The following is a 16,161-nucleotide window of genomic DNA, read 5'->3' as shown; positions in this document are numbered from 1 at the left end:
CCTACACTGATGGTACTCTTCCAACTGCACTATGGGACGTGCGACACCTCTTCTTGAGATGAAGACTTGTTCGCCCTTGCTTGATTGCGAAACTCCATCAAGCCATCCACATACTTATGCAGTTCGTCTACCCTTGTGGTCACGTCGGCTCATGCTAGCGGATGCACCAATTCGGCATTTCATCTATTTTCCACACATCGCCCCATGGCTGGGGCACCCCTACCGGGGACCACCTCGCCATATAAACCTCCATCCAAACACTTAGCCATTTTTCCATCATACGGCTTTGCATTTTCTCTTGCGGCTACCCAGCTCGTCCGCGCTCCATCGTCGTGCGGCCTTACCCCAGTCATCCGCAGCTCGGGGGCCTTACACGGGAGGACCCAAGGGCATCTAAGTTGTCAAAGCCACATGGGGGTCGTACTTGGCATGGACCGGGACCCAGGGGCATCTAAGCTGTCAAAGTCACCTGGGATCGCAATTAGCCTGGGTCGGCATCTAAGCCGTCAATGTCACCATGGGATCGCATCCGGCATGGGCAAGGACCTAGGGGCATCTAAGTTGTTAAAGCCACGCAGGGGTCATGCCAAGCATGGGCCAAGACCCACGGGCATCTAAGCCGACAATGTCACCCGGGGATCGCAACCAGCCTGGGCCACACCAGCCCTTAGCTGACTAGATTTTTAGCATTTCTCCTCCCTATAGCACAAGGCACAACCACCCAACATGAGGTTTGATGCCAGGTCACCTTACTGATGCGGCCCATCCTCAACCGGTTGTCCTAGCGGGACTTGACAATATGTTATGTACTTGACTATGAGCTATTTTCAAGGATTTTATTTTTAGATGGTTTTTTAAAAATATTTGTAATATAAAATCATTGATTGTGGGGAAAACTACACACTTAAGAATGCTTGTTCTAGAGGAAATTTGGAATGGGTGACCTCTCAGGAAGTTCTAGGGGGTGATCATGAGAAATTAGTTTGTTACGACTACCTCTCATGGAAATGGTCACAGATGAATGACTTATCGCACTTGAATCCCAAAAATGAAATCTAATATAATGCACTGCGAAAGCCCCTCAATACTTAAATAAAATCATTGGACACATATTTAAAAGACATGCTTGAATATTGAATCACAAAAATGAAATCTAATATAATGCACCGCGAAAGACCATCAATACTTAAATAAAATCATTGGACAAATATTTATAAAACATGCTTGAATATTGTAATTATTTCCATAAATTATTATAAAAAATATATGAGGTATTTACCACATGGTATTATATTGTGCAAAAACTATACTAACACTTTCACTTATGTTCCAAAGAAATGTTTAAATAAAATTTTAAATAATAGTTAAAATTAAATATTATTTTTTATATTTAAACATTGTAAATTGTATTGGTCAATACTATACTAAAAGTAATTTCTAGAAAAATATATACTACATCAGAATCCAATAATGCACTAAAATTCTATGTCAGAATTCAATAATACACTAGTGAATGTTACATTTATTTTGACTTTTATGATATTAAATAAAATATTAACAAATTTAATATATTAAAAATTATAAACTAATAGAAAATAAATTTGACTGAAATTATATTAATTTAATGATTAAAAATATATGCTTTTTTAGATGTTTAAGAAAAGTAAAATAAGTATACTTATAACTTCATACCTTATTTTATATTAAAACAAAAAAACCAACCATAGACTTGTCATTCGATCTCGAAGTCTCCTCTTTCGTAGTATTTTCCTTTGGTTTTTCATACTTCTTCTTCTTCTCATTAGAACCCTCATCACAGTGTTCCACCAAACGATCCACAGCAACAAAAGCCTCCACAAGTGTCTTAATCTTTTGTTTCTTCACTTCATTCCGCGCCCAAGGTTTTAGACCTATGATAAAGTTAAACACCTTGTCCCTTTCTGCCATGTCAGGAAGTTCCAAAACCACACTTGAGTACTCTCGCTGATATGCCTGTGGACTTCTTGTTTGCTTTATATTCTTTATCTTCATCCTTGCATCCCATGTTTCGTCTTGTGGATTGAAGTGGGTTTGCAAAGCCTTCTTCATGTCATCCCACAAAGTTATGTCTTCAGCATTGCCATTGACAATCTGATCCATCCTCCTTTTCCACCACATCTTAACATCCTTCGTCAAGAATTGAGTAGCTACCTTCACTTTGGTTTCCTCATCGGATAATCCCAAGATCTCCAAGTACTGTTCCATATCCCATAGAAAGTTTCCAAGAGTTTTCGCACTCCTTGTTCCATCATAAAAATCCGGCTCTTTGACTTTGACATGAGCCACACTTCCACCTGAGTAGTGTCTCACAGCCTTCTTAAAACTGTGATCTCATCCAGAGCATCGTCAATAGCTTGCCACAATTCAAGATTTTAGCCAAACCTTGATCTCTTGCTTCACCAATCTTCTTGACTTCTTCCTTCGTTAGCGTATACTCCCATTCCGTCTACTCGTATCAAACCTTGAGGTCTTCAAGTTCCTCTTTCACCTTCACATAGCCTTCATGGATATGCATGTTCTCGACCTTCATTGAATCCATATCGGAACCCAATTCTTCCATACAATCCAATACCGTGTCAAGGAAAGCTTCTCTATCATCTTCGCTAGATTCACCTCTCATCACCTAAGGTTCTTCTTCCATCTCTGCCATCTTCTTTCTTTGCAATCTTGTGTAGACCATAAATTGCAAATCTGAATCACTTGTCAGACTTCTTCGTCACGTATCGGCCTCTAAATCAAGGCTATGATCCCAACTATCATGCCCCCACACTGGCGGTAATCTTCCAATTGCACTATAGGAGGTGCAACACCACCGACCCTTTTCTTTTTAACAATACTAATGATCGTGGAATACGTCTTACTTCTATAATTAGAATATTTTCCAACAGCTAAGTACGATCTTCATTAAACACACAACGAAAACTTTCACATCATAAGCATATTATCACCATTAACATTCAAATGCACAACAGAATAACACGGGAGGGGCAACTCCTTGTAAGTATGAGTCTGCCTGTATTAACAATGATAATATTCAAATTTATACATAAACTTTACAATGAAGGGAAATCCCAAGTTTCTCCTCTTACTTACAAAATCTATCTTTCTTGCACTGTCGTGTAGCCTCACCAAATGACTGGGCAACGTCACACGAGTTGCTGCCCAACTCATGCACCTGTCACACTTGTCACACAATCGGGCACCCATTCAATCGTCATGTCGAATGTGCACACCTACCAGTCGTTCACCCCTGGCACACTTCACCGCACCTACTTGTTTCGTCGTTTCGTCGTGCCGCCTATCGTCGTTCACCCTACCCGGTTCACCTGTTCACTGATGCCTTTGCCTATCGCACACTCTTTCATTTCGTTCGACTGCGCCCACCACGACCACTCAAAACTCACCTATCATTTCACTCGTTCATTGTGTCGCTGTGCCCGAGACGCGTCTACCTGACTCACCCATCGGCAAAACACTCCACACAACCAATCGTTTACTTGTGCGCTCGCTTGGTTCATCCACTCGACGGTCGTTCGTTAACCTGTATACGAGTGCCCACCCAAACTTGCCTTACCTGGCTTGCCCGTTCCACTGTGCGCCCGCACTGCCAAACGATCTGCTGGTTACACTAACTCGGCTATCTACCCGGTGCCGTGTGTGCCCGCTCATCTACTACCCGACTCGCACTAACGATCTGACTGCCGACCTATTCACCAACTTTCCCGCTGTTGTGTCTGTGCCTACGGCTTGCATGCCCTGCAGCCACCACACAGCTCACCCAACCTCTGGCTGGGGTGCTTCGGCCCCTATGTCCGTCTGCACCTTTTTCCCTTAATTCAGAATGCCCAAGCTAGCTCGCACTTCTTCTTGAGATGAAGACTTGTTCGCCCTTGCTTGATTTCCAAACTCCATCAAGCCATCCACATACTTATACACTTTGTCTGCCCTTGTAGTCACGTCGGCCCATGCTAGCCGACCCACCAATTCGGTGTTTCATCAATTTTCCACATGTCATCCCATGGTTGGGGCATCCCCTACAGGACCACCTTGCCATATAAACCTCCGTCCAAACACTTAGCCATTTTTCCATCAAACGGCTTTGCATTTTCTCCTGCGGCTACCTAGCTCGTCCACGCTCCATTGTCGTGTGGCCTTGCCCCAGTCATTTGCATCTCGGGGGCCTTACAGGGGAGGACCCAAGGGCATCTAAGTTGTCAAAGACACGTGGGGGCCATACCTGGCATGGGCCAGGACCCAGGGGTATCTAAGTCGTCAAAGTCACCTTGGGATCGCAACTAGACTGGGCTGGCATCTAAGCCGTCAATGTCACCATGGGATCGCATCCGACATGGGCGAGGACCTAGGAGCATCTAAGTTGTCAAAGCCACGCAGGGGTCATGCGAAGCATGGGCCAAGACCCAGGGGCATCTAAGCTGTCAAAGTCACCCGAGGATCGCAACCAGCCTGGGCCACACCAACCCTTAGCTCATTGGATTTTTAGCATTTCTCCTCCCTATAGCACAAGGCACAACCACCCAACATGAGGTTTGATCCCAGGTCGCCTTGCCGACGAGGCCCATCCTCAACCGGTTGTGCTAGCGGGACTTGACAATATGTTATGTACTTGACTATGAGCTATTTTCAAGGATTTTATTTTCAGATGGGTTTTTCAAAAAAATTGTAATATAAAATCATTGATTGTGGGGAAAACTCCACATTTAAAAATGCTTGTTCCAGAGGAAATTTGGGATGGGTGACCTCTCGCGAAGTTCTGGGAGGTGATCATGAGAAATTAGTTTGTTTACGACTACCCCTCATGGAAATGGTCATAGATGAATGACTTACGTAACGCACATGAATCCCAAAAATGAAATCTAATATAATGCACCGCGAAAGCCCCTCAATACATAAATAAAATCACTGGACACATATTTAAAAAACATGCTTGAATATTGAATCACAAAAATGAAATCTAATATAATGCGCCACGAAAGCCCCTCAATACTTCAATAAAATCATTGGACAAATATTTAAATAACATGCTTGAATATTACAATTATTTCCATAAATTATTATAAAAAATATATGAAGTATTTATCATACGGTATTATGTTGTGCAAAAACTATAATTACACTTTCATTTATGTTCCAAAGAAATGTTTAAATAATAATATTTTTAATAATAATTAAAATTAAATATTATTTTTTTTATTTAAACCGTGTAAATTGTATTAGTCAATACTACACTAAAAGTAATTTCTAAAAAGTATATACTACATCCGAATCCAATAATGCACTAAAATTCTACGTCAGAACTCAATAATACAGTAGTGAATGTTACATTTATTTTGACTTTTATGATATTAAATAAAATATTAACAAATTTAATATATTAAAAATTATAAACTAATAGGAAAGAAATTTGATTGAAATTATATTAATTTAATGATTAAAAATATATGTTTTTTTAGACATTTAAGAAAAGTAAAATAAGTATACTTATAACTTCATACCTTATTTTATATTAAAACAAAAAAACCAACCATAGAAATATCTAACGGAATGGGAAGAGAGTTACGCAAGTGGTGGAAAGCCAAATCCTGGGGTACCCCAAACGCCGTATATATTTAGGGTGTATCATCTACCTTATTTAAAAGTCTTTCACACGCCCTCAAATACTGAACGCCAATGGGGGCGGTACCTTCTTAGGATGGTTTCTCTTCCTACAAAGTCAAACACAATTACTACACTATTGGTTGCCCTAGCAGAGGTCCCCACCATAGGAAAGTTCGCTTGTGCTGCAGTTACCGAAGCAAATTGAAACATTTCCAGATAATTTTATATACTGGAGAGCCGTGTCAACTAGAACTAGCCCAAATAAAAATTGAAGATAATCGGTTTTGAGCTTTTGAAATTACATGGAGATCCAACCAGTGCCATCCGACCTCTTTCATTTTCAATCGTGTTCAATAAGATATCAGCAGACCAGGCATGCAGTATTTTCACAGTAAACGCCTGTCCTCGGGATGAGTTGTCATTACAGCAATAATTGAATGCAGTAAACACCGCCGGTGGTTCGTTGACTTTGCAACAATAATTCAATGAGGTTTCGAATGCCGCTCCTGCAGCTATAAATATGGTATTTTCAGCCCATCGTTCCGACCTTTCTAGCTTTAATATTTCGGAGTGAAGGTAATCTCTGTGGAAGAAGAGATGGCAAGGGTTGGAGTGCAGAGAGGAGGTAGCATTTTAAATGGAGGACGGGTCGATTCGTTGGATGTGGAGTCCAGTAGAGTTTTGAAGACCCATCAAGGTGTGAAGGTCGGTATCACTTTTTTCCTGTGCACTATGTTTATATTTTGTTTTTGAACGATGTATCTATTTTGCGAATAGGTTTTCTGTTACACTAAAATTTAATTTATAGGTGTTAGTAAATTGTCTAAATTGGTAATTAAGATATTTAGGCAGTAATTATGGATTTCATAAAGGTGCATTGATTGATTTTTGAGTGTTAGTAAATTTTTTAAATTAGTAGAGTGGTAATTATAAATTTTATAGAGATAAATTGATCCTTTTAATACCTCACCTCAAATATACCTCACCTCAAATATAGTTAGGGAAATTGAACCTCATGTATCTATTTTTCGAAAAGGTTTCCTGCTACACCAAAATTTATAAGTGTTAATAAACTTTTCAAACTGCTAATTAAGATATTTAGATAGTAATTATGGATTTCATAAAAATGCATTGATTCTTCCAACAAACTTTTCAAATTAATAGAATGGCAATTATAAATTTCATAGAGAAACTGATTCTTCCAATACCTCACCTCAAATATATTTAGGGAAATTGTACCTAGATCTAAGTTCTGATACTATAAAGAAATTAGCATAGCTAAAGGTATTGATACTATAAAGAAGTTTGCATAACTAGGAGAATTGAACCTAAATCCAAACTACCATAAAGAAGTTTGCATAACCAGGGGAACTGAACCTAAATCCAAACTCTGATATTATAAAGAAATTCGCAGTTGCACCAAACTTCGCCATTGTTAGTAAACTTTTCAAACAAATAACTAAAATCCCCAGTATAAAAATTATAAATGATATAAAAGTAGAGTGATTCTTCCAACACTTTGTTATCGTTTAGGGAGAAATACATAAATTATAAAAAATAAATCAAATTTTCTACGATTGTAAAACATATTAGTTTACGTGTTTAATGTTATTTTATATTAGTTTACGTGTTTCATGTTACTCTGTTTGTCTTGTTAGCTATTTGATTAATTTAATGTGATAAGCTTATGATATCCGTGAAACAACTTTACTTTTCATAATAAAACTGCTTTTTATTTAATCAACCATGGTTGACCCCGTGCCAGCATTTGGACAATATAGTTCTTGGGCTTTGCAGGCTGTAACACCATTTGTATTGTTGTTATTTTGCAGGTGCTAACCACCACCGCCACTCTCAGTTTGGCATTTCAGACCCTGGGTGTCGTTTACGGAGACATAGGGACTTCTCCACTCTATGTATATGCCACCATTTTCCCAAACGGGATCGATAATGCAGAGGACGTTATTGGAGCTTTCTCTATCATAATATATTCGCTCACTCTGCTGCCACTTCTCAAATATTGTTTCATTGTACTTTGGGCCAATGATAATGGAGAAGGTATGGGATTTCTTTTGATGATTTGTTTTATATATAAACTGTGAGATAGACCTCATTCCCAAAATAACCTATGGGGAAGTCAATTTTAATTTGAGTTTTGATGTATTTATGAAATCAGGGGTATACAACCTATGAGGAAGTCAATTTTAACTTGAGTTTTGATGTATTTATGAAATTAGGGGCATAGTATAGTTATAATACTGGAATAAATTATTATAATTTGCTTCTTGATTTGAGTTTTGACATATTTATGAAATCAGGGATATAGTTACCTTACTGGAAAAATTTATTATAATTTGATTGTTAATTTGGTAATAACATATATGAGATTAATATTGTTAAATTAGATAATTGTTTATTTATTTGAAAGTTGATATAAATATATAAAAATAATTAATATGTTATTTGTTAAAAAAAATCATTTGTTATTTATTTCTAACGGTGTAATATATAAAATTAGATGAGACACAATTAATTGTTTGTTGAACAGTCTCAAATAAACATAGAAATAATATTAGAAAATTTTGAAAAGTGGATTCATCAATTAAAAACGATTACACTATTTTGAATAATTTATTTATTATTAGTAAATTTAGACTTTCACATTTTCCAAATATTTTATTTATTATTAGTAAAGTTAGACTTTCACATTTTCCAAATATTTTTTAGTTTTGAAATGATAAATTATTACTATATATTTAAAAAAATGAAGATTAATTAATTTATAATTAAATTAAAAATAAATAATCTTTTAATAAAAGTTTGTATTAATATTTATATTTTTTTTAAATTAATATTTGATTTTTTAATTTAAATTCGATTTTTTTTAGTTAAACAAAGGCTATATAGTAGCCATTACCACTTACCTTAAATATATTTTAATTAAACAAAAATATAACAAAGAAAAATTTGATGATGATGGTTAACCTCCACTGATACCAAACTTTGGTCTATCGGACCTAAAGAAATGAATTATTTAGTTTGATTTAAGATTTTATTCCTATGCTCAAAAAGCTTGGAGAGAAGCCTCCCGAGCTCACTGTAATTTTGACAATGTAAAAGGCTAGGAAGGTCAGTATTGCAACAAAGATTTTGAAACTGAGATCTAATGTGGTTGTACATGGGGCACTCTAAGAGGAAGTGATTTTCATTCTCGATGTTCGTATTCTCACAGAGATGGTAAAACCTTTCCATCCATGGTGTTTTAGGAACTGCCCAATGACCCGTTTCACTATGGAGCTCATGAGAGTTCGTTCTTGGCTATATTAATTTTCTTCTTTGAGCTAGATAAAATAGAGAGATACTTTCGATTTTCTAGGGCGGGGTTGATGACCTCTTTATAATATCTTAATTTTCTTTTAGCTGCTAAATCTTTCTCACACCACATTTTTTCTTTGAACTTAGAAGTAACAATATTTTTAACGTTATTAATGTTTTGCAATGCAACACTTTTGTCGATCTCCCAATGGTTTAATGAGGCCCTAGTGTCTTTATACCATCCTCGTTTGAGCCCTAGGTGGTTTTGTCTCGAATTTAAAGCTAGCTTAGGAAGTCTTTGGTTTCCTATGTTATTGAGTTCGTGCTTGTACAACAGAAGCCTAGTCATAGCTAGGCTTAGGCGAAAGACCCACTTCTATAAGGAGAATAGGATAGGGTGCGCTTCTTTTAATTTTGAGGTTGTACGTTATAAAATGCTTATGGATTTTCTCAATCTTTCTCCAGGATTCTCTAGAGATGATACAACCCCAAACCTCACATCCATATAAGATAACAAGAGTGACTAAAGTTTCAAAGAGGAACTTCTTTCTATCCCACATTATGAGGTTTGCCGTTTTACAATTATTTTCAAGACCAAAATAAGCTTTCCATCCCCCATTAATCCTTTTCTCAATGCTATAGTTCCAATTGAGCTTTTGATGAATATCAATTCCTAGGTAGTTGTAGGAAGACACTTCCTCCAAGTTAATATTGTCATACGTAAAATTATCATAAGTGTCCTTCTTGGATTTGATAATCATACCTTTTTTTTTGTAAGTGTTAACAATCATATCCATGGTAGAGTAGAAATCCTTAAGAAGTATAAGTTGCTTATCAAGATTAGATGGGCACCTTGCGAGAAGAATAATATTGTTAGCATAGAGAAGAAGGATGATGACTATCCCAGCTAAGATCGTGCCAGCACATCTTGCTTCCTCTAAAAAACCTTCTAGCTTGTATATGTAAATGCCAAATAGGGTCGGGGAGAGGGGGAAACCTTGTTTAACTCCGATATTACACTTAATATCTTTTGACCACCCCTCGTTTCTCTTTAGCTTGGAAATTACATTCTCGTATAACCTTGTAATGACAGCTCTCAACTCAAAAGTAACCTTTAGCTCTTCTAATCTATTTCAAAAGTTATTTCTAGGAACAATATCGAAAGCCTTTCTAAAGTCCACAAAGAAACAAAAGAGATTGGATTTATCATTGTGGAATTCCTCCACAATGATCCTAAGCGTAACGAGGTGGTCTATTGTTGAGTGTTTCTTTCTAAAACCCACTTAGCCTTTAGCCCGCTTACCTTCACTTTCAAGCCATATGCTCAACTTCCTTTCCAAAATAATACCATATAACCTAGCTAGGAGGGGGCTGATCATAATCGTCCGATAATTAGTGGGGTTATTTATATCCCAACTTTTAAAAATAGGGATAATGAGGCTTTGAGTCCATGGTTTAGGGAACCCTTGCTTGAGCGCTTGATTGAAAAGCTTGTGAATGTGGGGGATGAGGACAGGACCTCCAATTTTTAAGATTTCCACGTGGTAACCTTCAGTTTCCTTAGCTTTCCCATTAGCAAAGCGATTAACCCCAAAATCAATGTCTTCTAACGAGAAAACTTTTTTCGTTGTGAGCAGGGTTTCAAAGTCATCTATGACATTTGGAGATTCATAAAAATTTTTAAGATAGGAATTCCAGTCGTGTAAAGAAATTTTATTATTATCTTTAGTTTTCCTAGTTAAAATCTGCCTCTAGAATTTCTTACGAGCTACCTTAGAGAGGTGTAAGAGATTCTCTTGTCTTTTATGAATATACTGCCTTTTTTTCCATTTAGTTAGGGCTTTGTATATTTTTATCTTGCAAATTTTAAGAGATTCATCAACAACTTCCTTAATTTCTCTCCTCGTACTTTTACAATCTTTGTCATACCATGGGTTGGTTTTGCTATTTCTTTTATTACTTGAATCTTCAATTGAAAACTTGTTAATAGAATATGAGAGGGTTGTAGTAAAATTATGATAGAGATCTTCTATGTTGTCTATACTAGATAAAGGAAGAAAATTAGTTTTTAATTCATTTAGAAAGAGATCTTTTTTATTTCTATCAAAGATTAACTTATTTTGGATATAAGGATTATCTTCTATGGGATCTCTCTGCGTGACAAAATTGAGAGTTATAAGTAAAGGCCTATGATTAGAGTCAGGCATATGGTCGTTTAAGATGTCAAAATTTGTTATTTCGTTGTATAGAGGGAGATCGGAGATAACATAGTCTACCACGCTTCTACCAAGCCCATGGATGCAAATCATCTAGCTATAATTGGGCGACCTCTTCAAACCATTGCAAATTATGAGATCTTGAGCACTACAGAGCTTGACTAGCTCCGACCCAAATAAATTTTCCCCGAGGTTTTCAAAGCTCCTTTTGTACCGGCTAGCCAGAGGAAGGTCTTCATCTAACCAAAGAGGATTAGGGTTTGAATGATTACTTAGAAGAATAACTTGGTTGCTTGAATTTCGAGCATTAAAGTCACCCATTAAAAGGATATTGCCTTCATTCCTTAGGCTAGAAACATCATTCTCTAAACCATTGTAAGGACTATTTTTATCTAGATTGTTTTTCTTATAAAAGTTAGAATTGTTGGGGGCGAATAACAAATTTCCGTGTAGGTCTTTCTATCATAATGTCAGTAATTTCTATCCAACTATATTGGTTGTAAGGGTCATTTCTATAAATCCTAGCATGGGGAGAGATATTCTTCTTATAATGTAAAGCCATCTATGTTAGGGACCTTAGATTCTTCGTGCTCCCAAGTTTAAACAAACAAAATAATATCAACATCATTTGAGATCCAACTTAGCTTGGGGCCTTTGCTCCATGGAAAGCCCTGAGAGTTCCAAGAAAGAATCCAGAGCATGTTGAATTGCTATTTATTATTATCTTTTTGGTTTTTATCTCGAATAACGGCTTTTCTATTTCTCATTATTGCCCATTTTCCTTCCTTCCTAGCTTCCTTTACCTTTTGAACCTCCTTTCTCAATTCTGCTTGATCAACTGGAATGAGATCTTCATTTATACATATATCTATGTGTGTTTTAATTTTATTAATATATATAATTATTTATAATTAAATTTATTAAAATATGTTTTTATAATAATAAGTCAACTTAAATTGAAAATATTGTTGAAAAATATAATTCATGAAAATAGAAATAATAGAAGAAAAAAGAAAAAATAAAAGAAGTTAAACAAAAAAAATAATAATTAGTAACTAATAGAAATAGATGTTGCTAAACAACCCATAATAAGACCTCAAACCATTCACTTTACAAATAAATAAATTTAAATAGTAATAAAAAATAACAAAATATAAATTCCTAATATTAAACTATGGATAAGCATCATAAATTTTTTGTCAAAGAAAAACTAATACCTAGTTAAGGGAAAAACTTAATGTGTTATAACATGTATGCAAGTATAATAATATCTTATTTTAATTTATTGTATTAAAAGCATAAAATATATTAACATTTTAAGTAAGATATATTTATATGGTAGGTAACTGTCTCAATCTAAAAGACATTTAGATTGTGGATAATTCTATATTATTTAGAATTTTAACAAATAAAATTTAAAATTGATAAACGTAAAGTAAATATCTAAAATAATTGTAATAATTATAACGAAATAAATTAATATTGTTTTAAAATATATAATTTTAATAAATTTATATTTTAAAAAATAATATTTTTTTATAAAATATTTGAAATATAAATTTAAAAGATTAGATGAATAAAAATAATATTCATTTTCTTAATCTCACAAATTTTAAATCAAATTATATATATAATTATATATCTATCTATCTATATATATAGATGGGGTAGTCTAATTTATAGAGGAAATATATATTTTTTTAGTGAAATCTCTCAAAACAATTTCAAACAAGACTGGTTTCTGTTGTTTAAAATACATTTTCGAATGCATAAATAGATTAAGCCCATGAAAATCCCGTTGCAGCAATCAAATTTCAGAAATTAGACAACTTAAACTCAATTTTTTTTAAAACTATGTGATATTTTAATCAAAATTACCAATGAAAAAACCATTTCATATATATAACACTAAACTAATGCATGCACATATGAAATGACAGAACTTATTACACATGCCTTCGAGAATCCCCAGGAATACTTATTTTATTTTAAAATGGTCAAAGTGAAAGTGTCTATGAATAAATAAACATATTCTTTAAAATAATATTCTTTTAACATTGTGTAGGTGGTACGTTTGCACTGTATTCGTTGATATGCCGCCATGCCAGGGTAAGCCTGATACCCAATTATCAAGCAGAGGACACGGAGCTTTCAACCTATAAGCTTGCAACACCCAACAGACAGTTGAAAAGAGCTTTGGCCATTAAGGAAGCTTTAGAGAGAAGCAGTGTAGCCAAGACAACGTTATTATTACTAGCCCTTATAGGAACCTCCATGGTAATTGGAGATGGTATCTTGACTCCTTGCATATCAGGTATCATCCTCATAGAGGAATCGATTTTTTTAAAATATCAATAGCGACAATTATTTAAAGAACCACTTAACAATGGCCGGTCCTAGTGGCACCAAACCTACTTTTACAGCCAAATAATTAGGTGCAATCCATGGACAAATTTATGGTTATTCGGCATGCCTTGTAGTTAACCTTTATTTGTATGTGTACGAAACAGTTCTGTCAGCAGTGGGGGGGCTAAACGAAAATCCGCACATAAATTTAGGCCAAGGTAATAAGTATTCCTCGTCATATATGATAGTTTAGGGCTAACTGAATAGATCCTACTGGTTCATATATAAAATATCACGACGTGGAGCGTATAGATACTTGTGAAATTGCAATCGGAAAGAAATATTTCTGCTCGAATATGAATTGATTTGAGTTTGACGTTGCAGGTGTCATCGTTGGGATATCTATCGCGATCTTGATTGTACTCTTCTTAGTCCAGAGGTTCGGAACCGATCACGTCAGTTACGCATTTTCGCCTTTTATTCTGCTTTGGTTTTTGTTTATCGCGGGGATTGGCCTCTTCAACCTTTTCAATTACGATCCAACCGTGTTACGCGCTTTCTATCCAAAGTATATTATTGACTATTTCAGACGAAATCCTAAAACGGCTTGGATTTCCCTGGGAGGAACCCTTATGTGCATAACAGGTACACATTACTTCCTGTCTCCCAATTCATCATATTTTGAAATCCTGTTATTGATTTGCCACATAGAGATGCAAACTTTATTGCTTGTAACTGTATGATGCAGGAAATGAAGCAATGTTTGCCGACTTGGGCCACTTTTCTGTTCGTTCCATTCAGGCATGTCGATTCACTACACGCTCCTTTAATTCTAAATTCTTCTGATTCCAATGAAATTCTTCGAAGACTAAAACTTTCGGTCATTTTCTTCAAAATTTAAATTACTTTTCATGAAGTTTAGAAGAAACGATAATTAAAAGAATCAAGTCGATGAGATGGATTTTAAAACTACATAGAAAACCTAAATTATTTCAACTTGATTTTCAACATTCCATTGATAAAATTATTGTTCCAACAATATAAATTTATATTAGAAATGATTGAAATTGAAAAGACAATGTTATTGACTTTTGACATAAAAAAACACAAGCATTCATGATGATAGAACCTGGGAAAAGACATGGCCACGGAGTGCGAAAGAAGAAGGGACTAAATGGCCTAGAGTTTACTATGCTTAAGGATCACATCTGATCAACATATCTTCCTACAACAAGAGGGTCTTTTCATGACTAAGATGATATTTTGACATGTAAATAAACTGTTAATCGGGAACTCGTTAAATGGTCTAACCCAATTCATATGGGAAATCCTTATGCTTATATATTGGGATGCGATGCATATCATTACATATTTACAGAACTCGGTTTAATTCATATGGGAAATCCTTATGCTTATATATCGGGATGCGATGCATATCATTACATATTTACAGAACTAGGTTTGTTAGAGCAATTCATATGGGGAATCCTTATGCATATATATCCGGATGGGTTGCATATCATTACATATTTACAGAACTAGGTTTGTTTTGACCTTAAATAATGTAGGCAATCCAACCTCGAAACAAATACAATTACAAATAGGAACATTAATTAGAACATATGTATTCTGCTATGTAGGCCCCAAAATATTTTTGGGTTCACTAGCTTAAAAATCATATGTAAAATGAAATTGGGTCATTCTTGGTGTTTTACATTGAGCTTATTTAAACTTAAGCTTTATGTTACATACGATAACATGACACTTTTTTGTGCATTTATTCAAATTTTTGAGTTTGGTAGATATTGAACCTAGCATACTGACTCCAACATGAAAAACAATGATAGAGGAGAAGTAGGTGTGTCTAAATACTTGGAAAAAAATTTAGTGGCTAAGAATCTTTTGCAAGGATGTGGTAAATTCCAGCCTTTGATACTAGAGGTTGATGAATTTCATCATAATCCTTCTTTAATGCATTTGCAAAAGGAGAGTGAGAAACCTATGGGTTCATTCAAATTCAAACTTAGTTGGTTTATGGAAGAGTATAGAAGGTTGGTGTTAGATTATTAGATACCATTAACTCCTCAAGAAGATTATTCAATATCATCTTAGTTGCTAGCCAATTTAAAATTGATGAACAAGTTAATTATTGAGTGGGATCATTGACACAAAGTTGAGAACCATGTAGAGCTAGTAAGCAGTAAAGACAAGATTGGTAGGATATTTCAGAATAATGTAACATGTTTTAAAAAAAGTCTTTCAATAGAAATCACATAAGAGAAATGTTTGGCAGACACGTTTCGAACAAATGAGTGTAACATGTTTTTCTTTTTTAATGAATAACAAGCCATTATTAGTATTTTGATATAGTGTAAGGCTTAGATTTTTCCTATGGAGGATGTTGGATATGTGTTATATTCTTTGCACTCTCGAGTCACCATATGTTGCCTCGGGATTAGTGGGTGGGGACAGACATTAGCGGGGTGGGGTCGTGTGAATACAAGGATTAGGAGGTGTCACAGGCAAGGAAGAAGACCATCTATGCCCCCGCTCCCCCTTAACCCCAAAATAAAATTGGGTCATTTTTTGCATTGATTTTTTATGGCTTCCAATGCATTTTTTTCACTTT

The 16,161-nt window shown here is 35.2% G+C and overlaps 1 protein-coding gene across 1 annotated transcript in view; it reads left to right on the top strand.

The window, feature by feature from the left end:
• Positions 1–6,252: 6,252 nt before the first annotated feature.
• LOC149202687 (potassium transporter 5-like) overlaps positions 6,253–16,161 on the top strand; it is a 128,436-nt gene continuing 118,527 nt past the window's right edge. Inside the window, exons 1-6 of the mRNA XM_089401670.1 lie at positions 6,253–6,354; positions 7,488–7,713; positions 13,252–13,500; positions 13,697–13,750; positions 13,917–14,177; positions 14,281–14,333. Of these exons, the coding sequence (XP_089257796.1) occupies positions 6,253–6,354; positions 7,488–7,713; positions 13,252–13,500; positions 13,697–13,750; positions 13,917–14,177; positions 14,281–14,333 (945 nt within the window). The remainder of the gene's footprint in view (positions 6,355–7,487; positions 7,714–13,251; positions 13,501–13,696; positions 13,751–13,916; positions 14,178–14,280; positions 14,334–16,161) is intronic.

Source organism: Pinus tabuliformis, chromosome 2_1 (assembly GCF_031772625.1).
Source record: "Pinus tabuliformis cultivar Carrire ecotype Pingquan chromosome 2_1, CPIR1, whole genome shotgun sequence".
Taxonomy (NCBI): domain Eukaryota; kingdom Viridiplantae; phylum Streptophyta; class Pinopsida; order Pinales; family Pinaceae; genus Pinus; species Pinus tabuliformis.
Note: the sequence above shows the minus strand (reverse complement) of the source record. Positions and strands in the feature narration are given on the sequence as shown.